Genomic DNA, 24,715 nt, shown 5'->3' on the forward strand with positions numbered 1-24,715 from the left:
CCGCCTCAGGTTTCCCATGTTTCAGTTGGACATTGGAAGCGTTCCATATAGAAATCGTCTCCTGATACTTGGCTCTGCGCCCTAATAACACGAAACAAAACGATTCGCATTAAAGAGAGAAAAAAAATAAAACCCCTCTACCACCGCCGCGCCACGAGGGGAGCGAGCCGCTGCCCTGGCAGCGCCGGCCCCGCCGCGCCTGCGCACTGCTCCCGCGCAGGCGCGGCGGCAGCTCTGCCTCGCGTATTTCCCGTTCCCGTTCCCGTTCCCGTTCCCGTTCCCGTTCCCGTTCCCCGTTCCCGTTCCCCTCGTTCCCGCCTGGCCGCGCTGCCCGCGGGCGATGCGGCGCTCCCGGAGCAGGGCAGGCAGGCCGTGCGCAAGCTCCTCGTGAGCGCTCGCAGCCGTTCCCCGCCGGAGCTGCTCCCTCCGTGCCGCCATGGAGCAGCCGTACGGCGGGCAGGCCCTGGCCGCCGGCGGCGCGCTGGGGCCGGTGGATGTGCCCAGCGCCCGGTAACGGCGGCGGGGGGAGCGGCCGCTCTGCCGGCCCCGCTCTGCGGGCGGCCCGTCCGTCCCTTCCTCGGGGCACAGCTCCCCGCCCTGCCGGGAGCGGGCCCGGCCCGGGCCCGGGTGGCAGCGTGGCAGGTGCGAACCGGCCTCTCTCCTTCTGCAGGCTGACTCGCTACATCGTGCTGCTGTGCTTCGCCAAGGTTCTGAAAGCCGTGGGGCTGTTTGAATCCTATGATCTTCTGAAAGCGGTCCACCTCGTGCAGTTTATCTTCGTAGTGCAGCTGGGGTGAGTGTGCGGCGGGTGGAGCCCTGTCCCCCACGCGTAACACTTTGGGTGTTCTTTGACAGCGTCGAGCTTGTTATTATGTTGTTATCGTTTACTCGAAGAGAAGGCATAATAATGAATCCAAGAAGTGCTCTGTTAATAGCAGTGGTTTTGCTTCACGTTTCTGTTCACTGTAATTTCAGTGTCTTGCAATATCTCAAATTAGAAATGACCCATAAGGTCCATTGAGTCCAGCTCTCTGCTCCTCACACAACTGCCTGAAACTGAAATGTATGATCAAGATTGTTCTCCAGATACTCCTTGAGCTCTGACAGGTTTGGAGCTGTGACCCTCCTAGGGAGACAGTATGGTGACTGGCCACCTTCTTAGTGAAGAACCTTTCCATAATGCACAGTGTGAATTTACCCTGATGCAGTGGCATTCCCTCTCATGCCCTGTCACTGGTCACCATTAACATCTCTTCCTCCCCGTCCCTCCAGTGAAGAAGGTGCCATGAGGTCACCCCTCAGCCTTCTCTAAGCTGAGCAAACCAAGCAACCTTAGATGCTCTTCTTGCTCTTGAGACCTTACACCATCTTGGCTGCCTCCCGCAGATGCAGTCTAACAGTTTGATGTCCTTCTGAAGCAGAGGCACCTGAAACTGCACACAGGACCTGGCTGAGACCCCATCACTGCACTGCAGAGCAGGACAGTCATCTTTCTTGCGCAGCTGGTGATGCTGTGCTTGAATGCAAATGCACCCCAGGATACAGCTGACCCTTTTTGTTGACCCATATTCAACTTTCCATCAACCCAGACCTCCAGATTTCTTTCTGTGGGGCTGCCACCCAGCCTTTGTGCACTGGCTTTGTGCATACAAGTAGGGTTACCCCACCACAGATGGAGAATCAGCACTTGCTCATTTATCATTGACAGTTGTCCAGTTTTCTGGTGTTTTCACATGTCTCTGCAAGGCCTTTCTGCCCTCGAGAAACTTCGGTGTTTTTCCAACTTCAAAGTTGCGTCTGTTCTGACAGTGCTGACAGTGATGTTGGTCATGGTATGACTGGTGCTCCAGCTGGCAATCCAGTTCACACAAATGTGCTCTCACCTTCCCCCACACCAGGGGGCTGGGGAGGAGAATCAGGAGGAAAAGAAAAGATAAAATTCATGAGTTGTGATAAGAAGAGTTGAATAATTGAAATTAATAAGCTAATAAATTATTAGTAAGTTAGTAAGCAAAATAGAGTAATAAAAGGAAGTGATGCACAATGCAACTGCTCAACACACAATTATGATACCCAGCCCATCCCCAAACCACAGTCAGACCCCATGTGGATAGCTCCCCCCGTTTATATTCTGAGGACATGGTATTTATGATATGGAACAGCCCTTTGGCCTGTTCAGGCCAGGTCTCCTGGCTGTGCTGCCTCCCAACTTGTGCACCTACGTGCTGCCAGAAACCCTGAAGTCCTTTACTTCGGATAAGCGGCACTAAGGAACTGCCAGAACTGTGTTACCAGCATTGTTCTCACACTGAACCCAAAACAGCCCTGCACTAGCAGTAGTGCTGGAGAAGCAGCTCCTGTGAAAAATTTATCTCGGTCCAAGCTGAAACCAGGACACTCAGGCATGTCCAAATTTTGTTAGCAAGGGTGTAGAAGATAAGCTTTCTTCTTTATAGTTTGTATTCCTGAAATTCTTGTGGGATTCAGCTGCTGGTGTTCCCAGATTAAGGGGTGAGGTATGAAAACTGATAGCAAATACACAGAACCAATCTTTGCAGACAAAATCCTGCTTCATATTTTCCAGATGAGATACGCAAGAGCATTTCTGTAATAAAATTGACAAAGTTGGAACATATGGAATTTCATTTTTTCCTTTTATTTCATATTCATGTACATTTATGGACTTCTCTAGTGCATAGGTATTTTTGCCCATCACTTTTGATCCCACTTGAAGAAGTTGTGTGCTGTGTCTTCTGTTCCTACAGAATTGTATATTCAGCATTCTGTATATGATTAAGCCTTTTTGTACATCTATGTTGCTAATAAAAATCAGAGTATTATTTCTCTTCAAAACTGCTGAGGTCAGTTATTTTGATTTTTGTAAATCACAAGTCGATTTATCATTAACTGTTCTCTCAAGAGCTGGCATTTGAAGCTGACCAAAACTGAAGTTCACTTATCATCACTGTAGTCTGGTAACTGATGCTGGTAATGCAGCAGGGAAAATAAAACCAGTGACTGTTGTCAATGTGGCCTGTTAATGGATAAAATGTAGAGGAAACCATTTTGTAAACTGAGCCAGATATCAAAAACTTCATTGTTTAGATCTGGTTTGAATGGAAAGCTGACTGCTAATAAACTAATCTCCTTTTGACAGGTCTGCTATTTTTATGGTTTTGTTTCAAAAACCATTTTCTTCTGGCAAAGTGGTAACCAAGCGTCAGGTGAGTTGACATAAGTAGGAGTGACTCGCATCTTTGTAAATATTCTTGGCAATATGGCTCTTGCCAAAATTGAAAGGTGAACAAAGATTACTCCACTTAGAATATGTGGTTACAGGTTCTAGAGGTATACAGAGATATACAGCTAATGCAATGCCTTGTGGGCTGAAACATTCAGCATTCTTAGCTTTTGTCAGCTTCTTTTGAGAGAAGAGGCTGGTCCTTATTGCCAAGCCAGCATCTGCTGTAAAGAGTGGATTTTCAAAAAGAGCTCAGTTTACTTAGCTGACCTGGGCAGTTAGGCAATTTCTGCCAGAATGTGAAAATGCTCCAGTCCTGTCACTCAGAACAGAAGAGTCCCATCTGCACGTGATAAGGGCCTAATCTAACTGCTCATCAGACCTGGTGATTTCACAGTATCCCTTCACCTGCTTCGTATTCATCTTGGGTTTATGTAACTGTGTGTGCAAAAGCTTGATCTAGTGCATGCACTAAGTAGACAAGAATCTGAAGGATAGCCTCAAAGTGTTCCTTGTGTCAACTGCTTTCATGACTAGATGCATATAGCAGAATTTTAAAATTGCGAACAGGAATAAATGGCATCTTTGATTTGAGTTCAGAAAAATCTGTCCATATATGGTTTTGCTTTTGCTAAAATATTTCATATTCTGGATTTTGAAGGTGTTACGTTTTTTGTAGGTGCTTCACCTTGTTTAGCATATTTCCAGAATTAATTTCTTCTAAAACTTGCATCTGAAGTTAATAAAGTATTGACTATCTGAATTACAGCCTGCTTCCTGAAGAAAGAATATAAAACACACATAAATATTTGTAGGCGTAATGTCTTAGCCTCAATTTGTACATTTTATTTAGTTCTTTTTCTGTTTATCCAATATATACAATAGATTACAAAATAGGGAAGTGGACTTGATTTTTTTCAACCATTTTTCGGCTTTTTCTTGAAGAGAACTCAGACAATGTTACAGAATTTACTACTGCAGTAGAAAAAAATTCTGGTTCATAGTATGTACAAATAAATCTTAGTTGCCTGGCAAAGTATCTAAGAAGATAATCGTACTTTAAATTATATTTATAGAACTTAAAAAGCACATGTTCTCCCTCAATTTTACAAGTATTGTGCTAAAACAATGCTAGTAATAGAGTGTTTATTTTGAAACTGGAGAAAATATTAATGAAATATCTTTCTTTTGTAGTGGATCAAAATTTTTAAGCATGCTGTTGTTGGATGTATCATTTCACTCTTGTGGTTTTTTGGCCTTACTCTTTGTGGACCACTGAGGTAAATATATATCTACTGTAAATACTGGTTCTCTTCTGTGATCCTTCCCTGTCTTGCTCCTTTGTTTTTTGCTTTCTGTCTATCAGACCATGCTGCTAGCCATTTGAGATATATGCAAAGACTTAGGAATTTTCCTGTGAAACCGTGGGTGCTTGGGAAAAAGTACATATAATTTATGTGGAACTGGTAAATTTCTTCTACCAGATAGTGCCTAAACACTTGATAACAAGGTCACTTAGTGCATTTTATTGCTCCTTGCTTTCATTAATGTAATGCCAACTGTGTGTTTACCTGTTTGGAGTTCATGGCTTGATGGCTAATGGGAGCAGCTGGTATTCCTTTGACAGGTGACTAGAATCAGTTTCTGCACTTGTCTGGTTGACTGTGTGCTCTGTGTTGAAATTGGTAACATTAGTGCATATACAGGTAAAACCATTTGTGCTGTGTGTTAGTACTACTGACTGAGTAACTATGAAAGAGTAGCTAGTCTTCCAAAAATGAAGGTTAATGTATTGGAAAGTATGTTTTACTCTAGAGAGAAAAGTAAAGCCTTAAATTATATATTTTATGAAGGTGAATTTTTATCATCTACATAGGAGAAGGCATACCTAAGAGTAATAATACTGTGATTAATTATATTAATGTAGTTTATACTCCTGTGTCTTTCTGGATGTTGGCAATCTTCCCAATCAGAACCAGTTAAATGGGTTAAACCATGTTGTATTGCTATGCAGAGGATTGCAAAAGCATTTGGTGAACTTGACAGCAATAATTGCTTTCATGTTCTGCTCAGGAAACTGTCGATATAGTGTGGTAGTTAGCCTCTGCTGTCTGAAGGATATAGCATGGAAGCTAGAATTTTTTATTTTCAGCCATTAAGAGGTTTTGAGGTGGCATAAGCTACTAGGTCATCAGCACCTCAATGAACAGGACACAGGAGTACAACACAGGACATCTTTTTTTTCTCTGGGAGCAGAAATTGGTTTAGAGGAGGTATTGTAGTGGGAATAATAATTCCATCTTGGGCAAGTTGGTATCTTGTGTTGCTAGAAGAAAATATAATTAAAACTTATCCATGTATGAATAATTTTAATCTCTTACTTGAATTAGGAAGTTCCTGTTTTGTAACATGTATAGTTGTCTGCAGCTAGATCTATTGCTGGTGAAGGCAAATTGATTTGTGTTTTTTCTTTTGAATTGTTTAAACCTGCTGTTGTAATCATAGGATGAATTTTTGTTGTGTCACTAATTTTACCTGAAATAGTGTATATCAAGGTTCTGAGGTAAACTCACTGTAAATTGAGTATTTCATTTTTTATAGGACATTATTACTGTTTGAGCACAGTGATGTGGTTGTGCTGTCATTCCTTAGTGTCTTGTTCACAAGCTCAGGTGGAGGACCAGCAAAGGTATTTAAAAATCTCTTTTACCAAATGTAAAACATACTAAATCTTATAAATTTGAGTACTTCTTTACCTGGAACAAACTGTTTCTATGAATGTGGATCCACGTTCATAGAAAATGCACTTTTTTAGTTTAATTAGTGGTAAAATTTTAAGATGTACTACTTGCAGTGGTTAAAGTCTGGGTGGTGAAAGCTCTGAGAGCTGGGATTTTGTAGCTGTCTCTGTCCTTTCCTGACAAAAGAGCTTTTGAACTGTTCTTTCTCATTGTCTTTGCATAGTTCTTTAGCCTTTAGGTTCTGTAAGACAAAATCTGCAGTTTGTACAGATCTTGTTTGTAGCTCATTGATGCTATGAAATACTAAATCATCAGGCTGAAGTAGCAGTGCATTCTGGCAGGCAGAAAGACATCATGAAGAAAGTAATTGCATTTAAAGTTCGTAAGATACTAGTATCTAGCTTGCTGCAGTGGTGATCTATCTTGAGTTATCCAATAAGTCTGTAAAGCAAAAAAAAAAAGTGAAATTATATTGTCAAGGTCACTTTTTTAAAAATAATAGGGATTTCTTTAATGGTTTTCTTACTGAAGTACATTTACATTGAACAGGAACCAGGGAAGGAGAGACCCAATCTCATGGATTTTCTTGCAGTAATCTGTTGTAGCAATTTAGAAATAGTTGGGGTTTTTTGTTGTTTGGTTGTTTAATTTTTGTTTGGGTTTATTTTACAGACAAGAGGTGCTGCATTTTTCATCATAGCTATCATCTGCTTACTACTTTTTGATAATGACGACCTCATGGCTAAAATAGCAGAACATCGTATCCTTTCTTGTTATGTGAAAGAGCAAGTGACTCTGACCACTGGAGCAGAAGAAAAAGTGAAATTGAGTGTACTGAATTAAATTATAATTAGAAGTGATTTTGAAGTTAGTTTTCAATTGATAATCTCATCATAGTGTACTGACAAAAGGTAGTACATCTGCAGATGGGTAGTAAAAACAAACAAAGTGAAAGTAAACTTTCCAAAGGAAGAATAAGAACATGGAATTATGTAAATGGTGTATTCTGGAACCTTATTGATGAATTTACTTAGTTTTCAGTGAGTAGAGTTATAAAACAGAGTAATGGAATGGCCTGGATTGGAAGGTACCTTAAGATGGTCAAGTCCAACTGTTCACCCAGCACTGCCAAGCCCATCACAAAATCACATCCCAAAGAGCTACATCTGTATGTCTTTTAAGAGCCACCACCAGGGATGTTCATTCAGCCACTTCCTTGGGTGGCCTGTTTCAATGCCTGATAATTCTTTCTAATACTCAGTGTGCTCAATACTAATACCTGATGTGACTTAAGGCCATTTCTTCTTGTCCTGTCAGGAAAAAACTGACCCCTACCTGGATTCAACGTGCTGTCAGATAGTTGTAGAGTGTGATAGTTGAGAGTTGTAGATCTGCCATGAGCCTCCTTTTCTCCAGACTAAACACCCCCAACTAAACACCCCCACGTCCATTAGCTGCTCCTTGCAAGTGCTCCCCAGCTCTGCTGCCCTTCTCTGAACACACCTCAGCACCACAGTGTCTTCTTGTACTTAGGGGCCCAAAACTAAATACAGGATTTGAGGTGTGGCCTCACCAGTGTCCACTACAGGGAGACAATAATTGCTGTCCTCCTGCCAGTCACACTGGGCATTCACTGGCTCATGTTCAGCCACTCCCAGGTCCTTTTCTACTGGGCAGCTTTCCAGCCCCTCTGTCCCAGCCTGTGGAGCTGCCTGGGGTTGCTGTGACCCAAGGGCAGGACCAGCACTGGCCTTGTTGTACTTCGCACCATTGGCCTCAGGCCATGATCCAGCCTGCCCAGACCCCTCTGCAGAGCCTTCCTGCCCTCCAGCAGATCAGCACTCCCACCCAGCTTGGTGTCACCTGCACACTGCCTGAGGGTCACTCCATGAGATCATTGGTGAAGATACAAACAGGACTGGCCCCAGTACTGAGCCCTGGGGAACAGCACTGGTGACTGAACACCAGCTGGATGTAACTGCTCACCACCACTCTCTGGGCCCAGCCATCCAGGCAGTTTTTTACCCAGTGAACAGTGTAACTGCCCAAGCCAGGAGCAGCTGGTTTCTCTGGGAAGATCATGTAGGAAATGGTGTCCAACACATCCATGCAGCCCTGAAGTCCATGCACCCACAGCTTTTCCTTCATTCGCTTGGCAGGTCACTTCACTATAGCAAATCAGGTTGGTCAGTCTTTCACAAACCCCTACTGATGGTTGGGCCTCATCTCTGGTTGTCCTGCACATGCCAACACACCATAAAGCTCAGTTTGCTTTCTGTGTTCTGCTACCTTTGCCTGTTCTTGTTCTTGGTTAAAAAAAAATCTAATTAAACTCTTCCTTAATTTTTTATTTAGCTGAGGGGCATCATGACAGTGCTCTTACTCATGTTCTGTATACAATCATTGCTTTTCTGGGTGTTGCAGATCACAAGGTAAATAACCTGTATTTTACAATCTTTAAGTTTTGAAGGTAAGAATTTAACTACATCACAGCTAATCCAAGCCTGAATCAAAACTAAAAGGTTGAACATCCCCACCCCATATTGGAACTGAGCTAGCACTTTAATTTTTGCACACTGATGCAAAATGAATATGACGCAAAATGAGTATGAAGAGCTTCAATACAGCAAGCCAAACTGTACACTATTCAATCTCTATAGCTGATAAGGACTTAGTTTATCATAATGTATGTAATGTATAGCCTAACAAGTCTCATTAGAATTACCATGAAATATTCTGTCATCAGTGTTCTGGGTGTTTATAGGGCTTTGCCTACAAACCACTACTTACTTTTGGGGCCTGTGTTTTGTTTCTGCATCTTTAGCTTTCCTTAGTCTTTCCTTTACATTATATTTGTATTTGAAGACACAGATTCTGATACTTCTCAATAAGATAGTCCCATGGTAACTGGTAATATGAATAGCTGAATGTCATAATCTGACTGTGTGGGTTTGAACTGGCTGATTGAGTTGTGTTAGCTTAGTCTTGCTAAAGTGGTTTAATTGAGGACTAAAACAGGAAAAAATATGGAGCAGCTGAAAATGTATTATTATAAAAATAAATCAAATATTAGCCTGGATAATGGTGCTAAAAACCAAGAGTGATATAAGGGAGATGAGATGCTGTGTATCTTATAATTCATTTAAAGAAAAATTTTGAAAGATTATATTGTGAAGAAATAGAATGTGTTCAAAGTGGATGAAAAGGTTATGAAGGGTCTGGAGGAGAAGATAATGTAAGTCTTTGGGGCTTTATGGATGCTTTCAACACACTTTTAGTAATGGAAGATGGGAAAACTTTGAGTGATTTTTTTCTTCTTCCTCAGATGCTGTTTGCTACAATTTTGCTGATGGTGTATGCCAATTAACACTATTGAGAATTTTAAAATTCTACTCAGGCTGTTGTGAATAGTGCTAAGGCACAACTGTGTATGCTATGTTACTGTTTGTAGCTAGAGTAAAAATTACAGGAAATATCCTAGTTTTGGCTTTTCTTTCCAGGTTAAGGAAAACACATTAATATTTTCTCCTTGTAAGTATCAATGTGTTTGGAGTGAGGCTTTTGGTACTTAAGAAATGCTAATGGAATCTAGTTATGTTTCCAGGGTGGAGTACTGCTTCTGGTACTGGCATTGTGCTGCAAGGTTGGTTTTCACATGGCATCCCGAAAACTCTCTGTAGATGTAGGTGGAGCCAAGCGTCTTCAAGCTTTGTCTCATCTTGTTTCCGTCCTTCTCTTGTGCCCATGGGTTATTGTTCTCTCTCTGACGACAGAGGTAAGATACTAAGTACAAAAATAAATCTTTTTTTAATGCTTGTGAATGGCAATTTAAATCTTTCCCTTAAAATATCTTTAAAATTACCAGTGTTGCTGTCTTTATTTTTATAGTAAGCTTTGTTTGAAATTTCCATTATGCTTTTCTTCTATAGTTGTTTTTTATCTGTGTGATACTTTAATTTCCTGTTTTATATAATAGCTGTGTTGCATCTTCTAGCTCAGATATTATATCTTGGGTTCATCTACTAACATTGCACAAGCGTTAATGACTTTATAAATACAGTGTTCTTTTATCCCTAAGAACCAGATCATTTATTGTCATTTTAAAAAATACTCATTATGCCTGCATGCATAGGGAGAATAGGCCATTGCAACCATGGCATTGTATATGAAATTCCTTTTACAAACATGAAAGTATTTAAAATAAAGTGCTTCAGTACATTTTAGATATATGTCTCTTTTTATATCTGGAATGATGTGTTTATATGATAAATTGAAAATATAACAGTATTTATGTTTTATGGATTAGTGAAAACACTTGTAATTCAAGTGAACTACATTTAGTGCTATAAATATAATCACTCTTCTGGTGAGCAGTCATGTTTGAATTTTATTTTTTTTTTCTTTTTGCAGAGTAAAGTAGAGTCTTGGTCTTCTCTCATCATGCCTTTCATAACTGTCATCTTCTTTGTGGTGATCCTGGATTTTTACGTAGAATCCATATGCTCTGTGAAGATGGAAGCTTCCACGTGTGCTCGATATGGATCCCTTCTTATTTTCATTAGTGCACTGCTTTTTGGAAACTTTTGGACGCATCCAATAACAGATCAGCTTCGAGCTATGAACAAGCCACCACACCATGAAAGCACAGAGCATGTCCTTTCTGGAGGGGTGGTAGTGAGTGCTGTCTTCTTTGTTTTATGTACGTATTCTTGTCTAAACTACAGTAAATCTGTGGTCTGTATGACTGGAAAGCCAAACCGAAAATTGAGGTGTGCAGAATTCTTTTGGCTGAGCTTTTATGGATTCTTTTGAATAAGGCAGCCTGTAGCTTTTCGCTCTTCCATTGTATGTCTACAGAAAAAAAATGAATGCGATCTGTTGTGGAAGTGATTATCTAATTTCATATAGTAATGAAATCAAATAATAAACCTCAAGATGAAGTTGTCAATTTGCTGCCTGAAAATTTCATGTAAACTTTGCTGATTAAACACATTATAAAATAGCTGTGAAGCTTAGAAACAGCAACAAAAACTTCAATACTTTCCTTGCAGCTGCCAATATCCTGTCCTCCCCCTCCAGGAAAGGGCAGAAGGGTACCCTTATAGGCTATTCCCCTGAAGGCACTCCTCTCTATAACTTCATGGGTGATGCATTACAGCAAAGCTCCCAGTCATTGCCCCGGTTTATTAAGGAGTCACTGAAACAAATCCTTGAGGAGTATGATTCTCGGCAGATCTTCTACTTCTTGTGCCTAAATCTGGTAAGTGCATGGTTTTTTTCTTCAAACCCAATCACAATTGTGCATATATAATAAAGAGAGTTACTCTTTAGAAGATTCCTATAACTGATTTGTTTGAAGGTAACCTTTGACAGGGTAATTTAAGTAGTGGTCACTGATTTGTTGTTACAGTGCAGCACTGGTTCTATGTGTAAGGGTTACACTAGTAACTGAATACTTCTATGGTAGTATGTTTATGGTTGAGATGCCTCCATGTTGCCAGCAGATAAGGTGAAACTGATAAGGCCTCAGTGAAACTGATAAGGATGGGGACAAGAAGGTGTGGGATTGATTAGTGTTATACTGGAGCAGGCTAGTTTTATTGTAGCTTCTCTCTTTCTTGAATAGGAAAAGATGATGCAGTAAGCAAAACTGATATAACCTCCTTTGCAAAGATCTTCAGGAAAATAAGGGGAGAAACTTGAAGTATCTGTGTTAACTGTAAGGAATTCCACTGTGGAATATGAAAGATTGGAAAAAACGTTTTAAGCAGATGGATTAATAATAGTAAAATGTACAGGGTAAATGTATGTATTAAAAATGTTTCCTTTCTCAGAACCAATTCTTGAGATTTAAACAGTCAACTTACTAGTGAAGAAAATGTTGGCATTAACAAATTTATAGACAGCATTACTTTTTACACTAATAATGTATCAGATCAGAGCTCTTGCATTTTTCATGATAAAATGCTTAGAATTTTGTCTGCAGAATGTCAGTTTAAAATTGTTTTTTATGTGTGAGTCTGAAAGGAGAGTAGATTCAAAAAAGTCTCTTTATAGACTTGTGGTGCATTATGTATTTCATTGGAGGGGAGATAAAATGGTCTAGAAATACTTAGAACAATATATTATAAAAATACTGAGTGTTCTAGGAAAGAATATCCTTCTGTCTACCAAAACATTAATACACAAGTTAATATTTAAGGAAAAATCCAAACTCTGCTTTGTTTTAGGCTTTCACTTTCGTGGAGCTTTTTTATGGAGTATGGACCAATAGCCTTGGTCTTATTTCTGATGGATTTCACATGCTTTTTGATTGCTCCGCGTTAGTGATGGGGCTTTTTGCAGCTCTGATGACAAGGTGGAAAGCAACTCGCATATTTTCATATGGGTATGTATCTTGGGATCTTTAAGATCTATTTGAAACTTAACTCTCCTTGCTCTTCAAAATGTCCTGGTATGTATGGGATATTTTAATAATGCTTGCTTCTCTGTGTTTTTTGCTGTGTCTCTTCTCTTCCATTTATGCTCATGTTATTCTCTTCTTATCTGTGCAAAAAATGCAACTTTCATTTATGTCTATGAGTAAAACTTTTTATCACTGTGAATATTTTTTAGAAATTGCCTCATGCTAGGCATTTATGGCAAACAGAAATCTGTGTTAAGAATCAGTATTCATATGAAGATTTAGATGTGGCTGATATAATTAAACTTCATGTGTTTGCATAGGAATTTAGCAGCTTGAAGCCCTGAATGGGTAGTATATATAAGAGAATACTTCTACATTGTTTTATTATAATGGAGTTTGGACAGTTGGAAACTCGCCTCCTCTTGATCAGAAGAAAACAACTCAGAAACTGAGGCATGATTATGTAACATTGAGAAAAAAACACAGCAATCTTAATGCTGTATTGAAAGAATTACAACTTTATTTATTATAACTTTGACATTGTTTCAGAGTACCCATTCTTCACTGTCAAATGTATATATGTTTACTTTCAGGTATGGACGTGTAGAAATTCTCTCTGGATTTATTAATGGCCTCTTTCTGATGGTGATTGCTTTCTTTGTCTTCATGGAATCAGTGGCGAGACTGGTAGATCCTCCAGATATAGATACAAACATGCTAACTGTAAGTTTTGTCCTTCTGTTTCCGTGTAGTTTTGCAGTTAATGGTTAATTTATGTTTATCTCCAGGGTAGTAGTCCTTCCAGTACCTGAAGGGAGTCTTCAGGAGAGCTGGAGAGGAATTTTTTGCCAGGGCATTTAGTGGACAAGGGGAAATGGCTTCAAACTGAAGCAGGGCAGGTATAGATCAGATATTAGGAATGAATTTGATATTAGGAAGGAATTCTTTACTGTGAAGGTGGTAAAGCACTGGAACAGGTTGCCCAGAGAAGTTGTAAGCTTCCATGCTTTTCCTTAATTAAATGCATGGTGGTTTTGGTTACCACGTTCTAGAAAACAAGTTTGAATAACTGTGAGGATGCAGTGAAGTTAAAGACTTTTCTCCCTCTCACAGCCGGTCTCTGTTGGAGGGCTGATTGTAAACCTTGTTGGTATCTGTGCCTTCAGCCACGCGCACTCCCACGGGGCTTCTCGGGGAGGCTGTCCCACACATGATCACAGCCATTCTCACCACGGCCACAGCCACGGCCACGGCCATTCCCACAGTGACCATGGCCACAGCCATGGACATTCCCATGGATCTTCTGGAGGAGGCATGAACACCAACATGAGAGGCAAGTACAGATTGTTGAATCATAAGTGATGTACGCGATTTCTAGGAGACTGAAGATTTTCAGGACCAGACATACAGTATTATGCCTCAATCTAAAAATGCTCTTGAGGAGTGATCTGACAGGCATTAAATGCACTATACAGGAATTGCTCAAACCATTTATGAATTTAATTTGAAGAAATGTGAGATATTTCTGTGCCTATGTATGTAATACATAAGGAACAATAAAAAGCAGTAATCTATAGTACTCTCTAATATTAAAAAAGGTCACTGTAAACAATCCTCAAAATGCTTTAAGTCCTTGTTTCTAAGTTAAAACTGGAAGTGAAGGTACAAGGTCTCTGCCTATAAAGACATTACCATGCTTCTAGGAATCATGTTAGCGGGTTATAAAAACACTGGGAAGGGGATAAGAAGCAAGAGAACAAATACAGAGCAGCATAGAATATGCTTTTATTTCTGATTCAGAAGATAAAGTGATAAAGAAAAGCTTTCAAATATGAAATCATGAAGCTAACTGAGAAGGACATTGTATATGAAAGTTCAGCATAGAATTTTTTCCCTAGTAGTTAGGGAATTTTTTCTAGTAGTTAGAAAGTAGTTACCAACTGGTGTACAAAAAAATCCTTTTAACATGGTGTTTTCTGTGTAAACTTGTCAGAATATGGTGAACAGTCTCATGTTTCATATGTTATGTCTTAACTCAGGTGGTTATCCTGGTTATTCATATTCATCATGTCTGTAATTTATTAAAGTCTGCCTAAGTCATGTTTCGATATTCTTTAAAATCCTGACTCCCAGCTAGCACTAATGTTACCAATGGTTGGAGAGTATTTTTCTATGCCCATTGACTATGCATTGAGAATGAACTCAGAATTAAAGCAATAGAATGTATAAGATTCATAGCAGTAGCACAAAGACAATTCTTCTGTAAAACTGGAGTAGAATTGGCATACAAAAAAAAAAACCAGTACATTCATGTGTGTCCACATTAGCAAGCAATGTACACTGATCTTCTAACTCTCTGTTATATACAGTCCTTATATACAGAGTCAAATGATTATGTTGTACAAATCTCACAACTGTAAGACTATTCACGTATACTTTAGTCTGTGGATGCCTACCGAGATCATTGGCCCATAGATTAAAAATTGTTTCTACAATAATTTGCAATTAAACATTAGAAGAGCTAAATATTTTCTGTATTTTGTCCCAGGTTAGGTAAAGACTGTTTAGCTTGAGGATACTTAGTAAGCCTTACTAAGTTTCTGCTATTGAATATATACATACATTTTAGACAGAACTGTTAATCACTTTGTTTGTTTTGGTTTTAGGTGTGTTTCTGCATGTGTTAGCAGACACTCTTGGCAGTGTTGGTGTTATCGTATCTACAATATTTATTCAGCAATTTGGATGGCTCATAGCTGATCCGCTCTGCTCTCTCTTTATTGCTACATTGATTTTTCTTAGTGTTATCCCACTATTGAAAGATGCCTGTCAAGTGCTTTTGTTGAGGATACCTCCAGAACAGGAGAAAGATCTGCATGCTGCTTTAGAAAAGGTACAATTATAAATGGTTTTGTATACAAACATAAAAAGCTGTAACTGTTTTTAATGATTATTAAACTCAAGCTGATCAGTCAGACAGCTTCTGTTTTCTTAGACACCTTCACGTCTCAAGTTGTTTAAAATCGATTTTGCAGGGAAGTGACAAGATGACTAGTTCTAACTATAAAAGTTGGTTTGCAGCTAAAAAGACTTCCACTGTTTTTTGGTTTTATGGGTAGCCCATAATTTCAGACAAGTATGGTAACAGTTTGGTAAATGTACCACAGGTGGAATGACAAAACTTTAGCTGTTATTTCTAATTATTTTCTCATTCTAGACTGTTCTCTTCCTGTCTGGTGCAGTACGGCATCTGCCTTGAGGCTAGTCTTTGCTGTTGCCTCATTTTAAGTTCCTGCCCAGAATCTAATGTGGACCTCAGTGTGGAGAATTCCTCTTTGTAAAAGAATGAACTAAAAATTCTTTGAGGATGCCATTACTAGAGGTTTCAAGGTGTCCTGTCCTTATGGTGTCCTGTCAGTTACTAGATGGGAAAACGTGTTCTTGTCTGCATGAGAAAGAGATGAACAAATGGAAATTGTCTGGGAGATAGTCACATAGTGAAAGGAAAGTGACATGCAAAGTGTGGTTTCACTTTTTGATGAGGGAAGACAGTAATTCTGAGAGACTGTAGAAAAAGGAAGTACTTTTTGAGAACAATTGATTAAAATATCATAGGAAAAGCATTTTAAAAATTACATCACAATAAAACAGTGTGTTTGCTCTAGGTTGACCCTGTCCAGCAGCCAGACAGACATCCATACAGCCACTTGCTCACTCCCCTCCTTTTATCACCACCACCGCCAGTGGGATGGGAGCATAAGCAGAAAAACCCTGGGAGCAATATGAGAGGTGAAGGAAGACCAGTTTTAAAAAGAAAAAAAAGCAGTCCCCAAACAGCAGTCACCTTGGAAGCCAAAATCCCGCCTTCATCCTCTACCCCAGTTTTTACTGCTGAGCAAGGTGCTACATGGTGTGCAGTGTCCCTCTGGACAGCTTGGGTCAGCTGCCCTGGCTGTGTCACCTCCCTGCTTCTTGCCCATCCCCAGCCCATCCCCACCAGGGCAAGGGCAAAGGGGGTGATAGTAAAAGGGTTTTATAATCTTGGTGATTTGGGGGTTAGAAGGAAAATTAAGCTTAGTAGGCCCTGGGAAAATACCCTGGGAAACTGTAGGCCTTGTACTTGCTAGAACTGCATCTGTGTAGCTAGTATATGATAAATTATATAATTGTTAGATGTGATGATTGTTTAGTAATTAAATATAATTACAGTTTAATCATAAGAATAATCATGAGAAACTCTGGTCAGGGACTTGAGAAAGATTACAAGAAATTCATGCTTGAATAAAGTCAATGTATACAATAGAACAATATCAGCTTAATGATTAATATATAAGTTATAGAACAATAAAATATATAATACGTTCAGCTCGAAAGGCATGTCGGAGTCAGATTTGGGTCGGTACCCCTGATTCACAGAGCTCTTCAATAAAAGCACCTGCATATAATCATATCCCGTGATTATGTGTGTTGCTGAACGCTAACAGGGGAAAAATAGAAAGCCTTGAAACTGCCTGATGGAAAAGAAATAGCCTGAACAGTTCAGTAATAGCCAAATCATTGGTGTGTTATCAAAACGGTTTTAAGCAGAAATCCAAAATACAGTGCCTTATCAACTGCTTTGAAAAACCATGACAGCCAATCCAGAACAAAGGTCAATTTGAAAAAATTATGTATTATGGAAAATAAATTATGTCTCTTAATAGTTCAACAGTAGTAACTAAATATAGCTGCTAAACAGTGCCCTGGTAGATGCTGGACCAGTATTCTGATTAGTTTATCCATTTATGTTCCTGTGATCTGTTCATTAAATCAGGGATTTTTCCCTCATCCTATTTAGCATTGCTCTTCTGGGGTTTTTATTTGGTTTGACTTTTACCTTCTAGAATTCTACAGTAGTAGCAAGGTAATCTTTCAGTTCAAGATATTTCTGAATATAGCTTTGTTGGAAAGCTGTACTATAGTTTTGTTTCCTTGTGAAATATTATCCACCAATAGCCATGTACAAGTTTAAAATTACTTAACTTTTGTTAATGAAATTTCTTTACAGATTCAAAAAATAGAGGGAGTTATATCCTACAGAGATCCTCATTTTTGGTGTCACTCTGCAACTGTTGTGGCAGGCACAATACATGTGCAAGTGGTATCAGATGTGATGGAACAGAGAATTGTACAGCAGGTACAGTGCAAGGTTTTTACACTCTTAATTCCTTCATTTCCTACTCGGCATCTCCCTTTTGGTCACAGACTGAAGTTTCAAGCTGACATGTATGATGTTTTTTGTAGCTCTCCATTATTGTTTCAGAGCTGGTCTCTAATGCTGTACTGGCCCTTGCCTGCTAGCTTGAAATTAGTCGTTTAAAGAGTTATTTGCTAGAACATCTGCCAAAACATTGATTCACAGTGGCACTACATCTGTCTGAGGAAAGAAAGGGAAGTGTAAAAACTGGTCTGCAAAACAGGGAATAAACAGCAGGGATATCTGGTTGCTAATCACGTGTCTAAAACCAGATTACCACTACCTATGTGCCATGGGTTTTTCTTTTCCTTAAAAAGATGTATATTTCCTTATGCAAGACCCTGACAGTCACCAAGTTTGTAGAAGTTGCAAAGGTATACCCTCTAAACCAATTCCTTGCTTTCCAGAGAATTGAATTCTTCACAATGATACATGGGGGTTTTTTACAGCATTGCAGAGCCAGCATACTGCAAGTTACTGTGAGATACATGTAAAGTGCAGTACTAATGTTGACTGTACCATTCTGTTCAGGTCACAGCAATTCTGAAAGATGCTGGTGTAAACAACTTAACTGTCCAAGTGGAGAAAGAAGCTTATTTTCAACACATGTCTGGACTCAGTACAGGATTTCAGGATGTCCTTGCAATGACTCAGCAGCTAGAATCCATGAAATACTACAAAGATGGTACTTACATCATGTGATACAAATTAGTATTAGCCAAAGGAGATGTAAATGGTCAAGCTGATGGATTCCATATTTGTATTTTTGCTGGGTGATCTTGCACATACATGTACAGAAACAAATGTACTATATATTTGAATTTTTGTAAGTGTACTATCTTTATTAATTGGATTGAGATGCTTTTATAAAGGAAATGAGAAGGACTTGAGTACTTGCTGTAAATGTGAAAATAATTGAAATCTTATATACTATACTTGGTGTTTATTAAACAGAAGTCTTGAAGCTTGCAGATGAGCACAGATATATTCCATACTTTCTCTAAAGTGTGGAAGATCGGTATTTTAATTTCTTATTAGCAGTGGGAAATAGAAGTAGTTTATACTGGAATGCAATCAACTAGGCACTGCTTTTCTTTCTTTCAAGGCTAGCTTGAAGACTCTTGGAATGAAAAAAACACTTTATTATGGGGATTAAAAAACATCAAGTCGTGTGTTTTGCATACTTTGTTAGAGAACAGAAATACACAGTTTTTATATTATGTCTCAGCATACAAATCTGATTTCTACACTTAATGCACCAGAGCAAATATGTGTTACCACTTTACATTTGTATTGAACTATTTTTTTTTAAAAGCAAAATCTACAGATTTAACAGTGAGAAATAGGGAAGGAAAGAAAAATTAAAACACCTTTTCCTGGGAAGACTCAGAATCATAACTCAAACCACTTAAAAATTTTTTTTGTACTTTTTATATTAATAAATGCAAATGCAATATTTGAAGTCTAGAAGTAATAAATCAGTGAGCATCCTAGCACTCAGCTAAACTTCATCTCTTCAAGATACTGTACGTTACACAATTTTTTTTATTAATACTATGACAGCTGCAGGTGTACTGTAGCCAACTGTATTACCATGTATTACCTAGGGAAGAAGTTCAGGTTTAGAATGTTAAACTACGAAAGTAGTCTTGGTCTTGACAAGTTGCTAAAATGAACAGTAAATTGAGACTTCTTGACTGGAAAGTGAAAGAATTATGGATGTTGAGGACTTAATACTGCAAAAAAACAAATCCATGTGTTTAGTGAAAACCTGTCAGTGGGGTAATAAAATACATCTTCAGAGGTGGTTGTGCTTACATCTGTTCACAGGCTTCTTGTGCCCCCTCTTCTTGTCTGTAGTACATTAATATTTTCCTTAACATTTAAGAAATTAATTCAGTGGTTTACAAGAACGAATACATCTTTCACTATCCCATGTATCATGGTAGCATTGTTTTGTTGTACTGTTTCCTTGTTTCTGGTATTCAATGGTTCTTAAATACCATAATAATAAGAATAGACTTGATGCTAGTGAAATTGAAGGACAGAACAAAGTGAAAAAGGAATGATGTAATTAGAGATTTACCAGGAATGCAGTTAGGGATGTCCTTGAGCCATTCTACTTGTCTTGTCAGATTGTTTATACAACTTCTTCTTTTCTTACTCTTGAAGGAGTTCCTCCCGAGGTATGTTAAAACATTCTCTGCAGTACAAGACTAACTAAGAAAACTGTGGTCAGAAAACTTCTAGAAGTTTCATTGCATTTGTGTAGTGATGAAGACAAAGTACATATATTGCAGTCCCTCATGTCTTGGGACAGTGCTGGAAAGTCAGACACCTCCTCAAAGCTGAATCCTGTTTTCTGCCCATTTACACATTTAGCAGTGGTTTTCTTATCTTGCCTCCTCCAGAAGGTTCATCACTTGACAAGCTACAATTATGCTCAGTCTAAAACTAGGGTGGTATTTTGGTTTTGAAGCCAATCTCAAACAAAAAGCTTCACTTAATGTTTACATATACCACTCCTGTTTTGAGGTGATTGTACTAGACTTGATGGTATTTCAGCAAACCCCATTGTGACATGAAATGATGATGAAAGGGGGGGTGATTATGTGTTTTAAATCCTTACCTTAACATAATTTTAAAGCTTTGTGCTTGCCATAGCTTCTTCTGAGCAAATGGCCATTTCCTACTTCAGCTGCAGCAGCAGAACCCAAAACAAATCAAGGTGGCTGGTGATAGGGTCAGGCTTACAACAAAACTTTAAAGTAACAAAAAAGGAGGACAGTTAATTAAAAACAATTAAGCCTCTTTAATAAAAACTGAACAACTGGAAGCAAAAGCCTCCGGCTAGTCAACAGTCTGTTTCAACAACTCAGTAATTGTAACCTAAGGATGTTTCTAAGGAAACCGTTTCAGAGGAAAGACTCGGGTGTCAGACACCCCAGGCCTTTTAAAGTCTCTCATGTCTCCTGATTGGGGTGCTCAGGATCTGTGCTGTGATCTATTTCTCTATTGCTAATTGGCCAATAAGTTGATTGCTAATAATTTTGGAATTCTCATCTCGTATTGGTTGGTCTCTATTCGAAGCTTGAGTCAAGCTGTGGCTGTGCTCCAAGGTGCAATACTTCTGGAAGCTTCCCTGCCCTTCCACAAAGATTGGCATCTCCTCCCAGGTTCCACTCCCCTTTTATACATGCACAACAGTACTGACGTTTAATAAAACTAATCACCATTTGTTACTCGTACCCACAACACCTAACCCTGTACATACATTGTTACCTACATCCCAATCACAACTTGTTACTTGTACCAAAAACATTTAACCTTGTATATACATTGCAAACCACATCTCCACAAAAGTTTAAATCTTATTGTTCATAACAGCTGGTACTGTGATCATGGCAGTGAAGATGAGCCCATACCTGTATACTTGACAGGCAAGTGCAAACCTACCTCTTAGCTTGCATTTGGCAGGTTTTTGTATGTTACCTAGCACATGCACCGTGTTCTTCCTGGCTCTCCTGGCAGGAAGATTATGGCAATAAGCATTGTCTATCATTCAACATCCATCTTAAACTTGTTGAGTCTGGCAATAATCTACCAAAGATTATTGGATTCCCCACAAGATGTATTGGAACTGTGCTGTGTGGGCAGGTTTTCAAACCACAGGTGGAGGCCAGCTGATTAATGTCTTAGTACTGGGACGGCATGGGGAGGTTCTATCGAGTCACCTGATCTGTATGCAGAGTTGCAACAAAACACTTCAAACATACTTAGAATGAACGCCAAGCAAGCAGTACGTGTGTATATAAAGAAGAAAATTCGTGTTTTCCGGTAACGTTTTATTCCTTGGTGCAGAAGCCATGGAGTCGTAGCAGGGCCGAGCTGCGGGGCGCGGCGGGCGATGTGCGGGCGATGTGCGGCCAACCAGCGGCGGCGCCCGGCGGCTCGGAGGGCGCGGCGGCCGCTGCGCCCCGCGCCGCTGCGCCAGGGGCAGCCCGGTCTCCTCTTGGAGCGGAGGGCGATGGGTGTTTGCGCGTTTCTGGGACAGCCCGTTGGTTCCGTCACTCTGCTCCCCTTCAGCCCTCTAGTGCGAAGGGGAGCAGCCGTGAAGCCCCTCAGCTTCGCATCTACGGCCCTTTGGCTGCGAAGCCGTGCGGAGCTCTCGCCCGGCTCCGTTCAGCCCGCCGGCGCTGCCTGCAGCGCTGCCCCGATTGCCCCGTTCCGCGGCTCGGGGCGCGGCGGTGCAGCGCACACCCACACGCGCCGTCCCGCTGACCGCCCTCCTCTCGCCCTCCCCTGCAGCCCCGCTCCGCAGCCCATCCCCCGAAAGAGAAGAGCGCACAGCTCGTCCCCAAGAATGGGACTGCGACCGCCCCCACGATGGGGAGACATCAGCACTGCATGGCTGAGCCGAAGGTGCGCCCAGCCGCCAAGTCGCCAAGCTGAAGGGAGACCACGGGCAGCCGTGTCAAGTACGCCGCTGCCCCAGGGAGGATAGTTACCAGGAGGCTCTCGCCACGGAAAACTTGCACCGCCAACCCGGAGTCCCAGCCTACATCCCAGCCCCACCGCCAGTCCCAGTCCCGGTCTCTTTGTACTGTGTGCCCCTCCCCCGGTCCTGTGCTTGGCTGCCGCTGCAGCAGAGCCGTGCCTTCCCCTGGTGCCCTGAAATAGGGGTCATGAGCGCCTGCAGTGCTCCATGCTGCAGGATTGCAGCTTGGCCCACACTGGGCTGTGGAGGGAGGTGCTGACAGCAATGATTTTCTGAATTTCCTTGCAGTCAGAGCATCAGTCTCCACACCCCATGGAAATACATGAATGTCATTCAGCAGAAGATACATACTATGTCAGGCTTTTTCTAATATCTTCCTTGAGTCTGAAGACCCAGACGTGGACAATAGTAATGACCTAAACTCGTGTAGCAACTAGGTGAAGAACATCTACAACTACCTGAGACACCTGGAAGTTGGTAGGCATCTAATGACATCTGCAGTAAACTGTCCTTGTAGGTGTGGCTTGCCTTGGAACTGGGATTCACTTTCACCAATGATTTCTCCAGAGGCATTAGTAAGCCTCCTTCAACTTTAAAATACAGGATTGAACTGAACTGATAATACGAAGATATGTTGATTGTTAGACCAATCAACTACTAATACTATACTGTTCTGTTTCTAACCCATTTCTACTGAGAAAAGAAACATTGTGTGCTGTGGTCTATGCCCATGGGTTATGTCTGTACCAAGCTTCTGGATAAGGACACGAGAAGCTGTGCCACGGGAGGTTCAGGTTGGACATGAAAAATTTCTTTACTGAAAGAGTAGTCAGATACTGGAATGGGCTGCCCAGGGAAGTGGGAAAGTCACTCTCAGGAAGTGATCAAGAAGTGACTGGATGTGTCAGTTGACAAAGGGATTTTACCCTAGGCTAAAACACGAGTGCTGGTCAATAACACCCTACATGGCTGGACATACCATTAACAATACAGATGACCAACAAAAGACATTGAATTCTCAGTTGTATGTACTACAAAAAACTCTTGGCTATGAACAGTGAGTTGATGCATCAAAACTGCTTATGCCTCTCCCTGATTTGAACTCAAGGCCTTCTAACACCCCTGCAGGTGTCAATAGAGGTAACAGAGGATGCATAGTTATTCTGTGTAAGTGGGTATGAGTATCCTTTCATATAACAAATCTTGAAAACCTGTGTTTTGAACCAAGTCATGTAGATAAATCTCTACTGCTTATTTCTACAGGACAATGCTGTTTCCAAGGTGAAGTTGCAGCTGGTTGGTGTCATAGCTATCTACATTGCCACCAAATATTAAGAGATTTTTCACCCATATATTGGAGACTTCAGCTATGCAGCTGACCATACTTGCTCAAAGATTCATATCCACCAGAGGGAGAGGAAAGCTCTGGACTTCTCTCTCAGTTGCTCTCTCAGTACTGCCTAAGAGCTTCAAAGATTGCAGAAGTGTTGAGAATGGATGTTACTGTAAATTGAATCTGGAAAAGGCAATACTTAACTGTGGCAATTTGTTAATATGGCTCAAAATTTTTGAGTACTGCAGTTGAGCCTGGCTGAGACCTGTCTTCATTTTAGAAAGGAATTTTATTTATCTGCTCCTGTGACATGAGCCTATCTTACCACAATTCAGTGTGAAAACACATGCCTGATTGTGAGGAGCCAATTTAGTTTTCATTTCCCTCAACCATGGTTGTCGGAGGCATGTGGAGGAGGGGTGCACATGGGCCACGTGTAGGAGGCAATTAGAAGAAGCCTTGTGTCCGGGAGGACTTCTCCTCACAATGGGACATGTAGTAAGAGACGCTGAACTCCGCAGAGGGGCTTCTCCAACCAGATGGCGAAAGGTTGGATTGGCCCAATAGTCTTCTGCCAGCAGATGGGCTTTGGGAGGAGCCAGGGGCATAAAAAGTAACTGTGTCACAAGTGCCCAAGGCTTTTTGAGATTTGCTCTCTGAGTGTGGGTTTTTGGCTTGTGGCTTTTTTGAGACTGTGTTTTTGCATTTGAGGCTTGGTGATTAGAGGGGCTTTTGGAATCTTATATTTTTGCTTTGGCTCCAGCCTGCTGAGGTCTGCTTCTTGCCCTGGTCCTAGCTTGTTTTAGCCTTTTTTTACAGTGTGAATTAGGTTGGAAATGACCTTTGAGATCAACTAGTCTTACCTATGACCTAACCTAACACCTCCTCATCAACTAAACCATGGCACTGTGTGCCACATCCAGTCCTTTCTTAAAACACATCAAGAGACATGTCGACTGCCTCCCTGGACAGCCATTTCCAGTGCCCAGCCACTCTTCCAGTGAAGAATTTTTTTCTGACATCTAATCTAAACTTTCCCTAGCACAGCTTAAAGCAGTGTTCTCTAGTTCTGTCAATGCTTGCCTGGAGAAGAGACTGACTCCCACCTGACTACAACCAGGCAGTTGTAGAGAGTGATAAGGTCTCCCCTAAGCTTCCATTTCTCAAAGGAAACAACCAGCTTCCTCAGCTCTCAAACACCCCAGCTCCCTTAGCTGTTCTTCATAGGCCTTGTGTTCCAAGCCCTTCACCAGCCTTGTT

At 40.7% G+C, this 24,715-nt stretch overlaps 1 protein-coding gene across 1 annotated transcript; it reads left to right on the forward strand.

Moving 5' to 3' along the window:
• Positions 1-436: 436 nt before the first annotated feature.
• SLC30A5 (solute carrier family 30 member 5) lies at positions 437-19,427 on the forward strand. Its single transcript, XM_021531132.3, has 16 exons — positions 437-510; positions 671-793; positions 3,158-3,224; positions 4,436-4,521; positions 5,843-5,930; positions 6,655-6,742; positions 8,338-8,414; positions 9,587-9,757; positions 10,393-10,681; positions 11,034-11,242; positions 12,213-12,370; positions 12,982-13,111; positions 13,502-13,721; positions 15,055-15,281; positions 17,436-17,564; positions 18,156-19,427. Exons 1-16 carry the CDS (start codon positions 437-439, stop codon positions 18,324-18,326), a joined length of 2,307 nt encoding a protein of 768 aa, XP_021386807.1. The 3' UTR covers positions 18,327-19,427.
• Positions 19,428-24,715: the final 5,288 nt, after the last annotated feature.

The sequence above is a fragment of the Lonchura striata genome, chromosome Z (genome assembly GCF_046129695.1).
Source record: "Lonchura striata isolate bLonStr1 chromosome Z, bLonStr1.mat, whole genome shotgun sequence".
In the NCBI taxonomy this organism is placed as follows: Eukaryota; Metazoa; Chordata; class Aves; order Passeriformes; family Estrildidae; genus Lonchura; species Lonchura striata.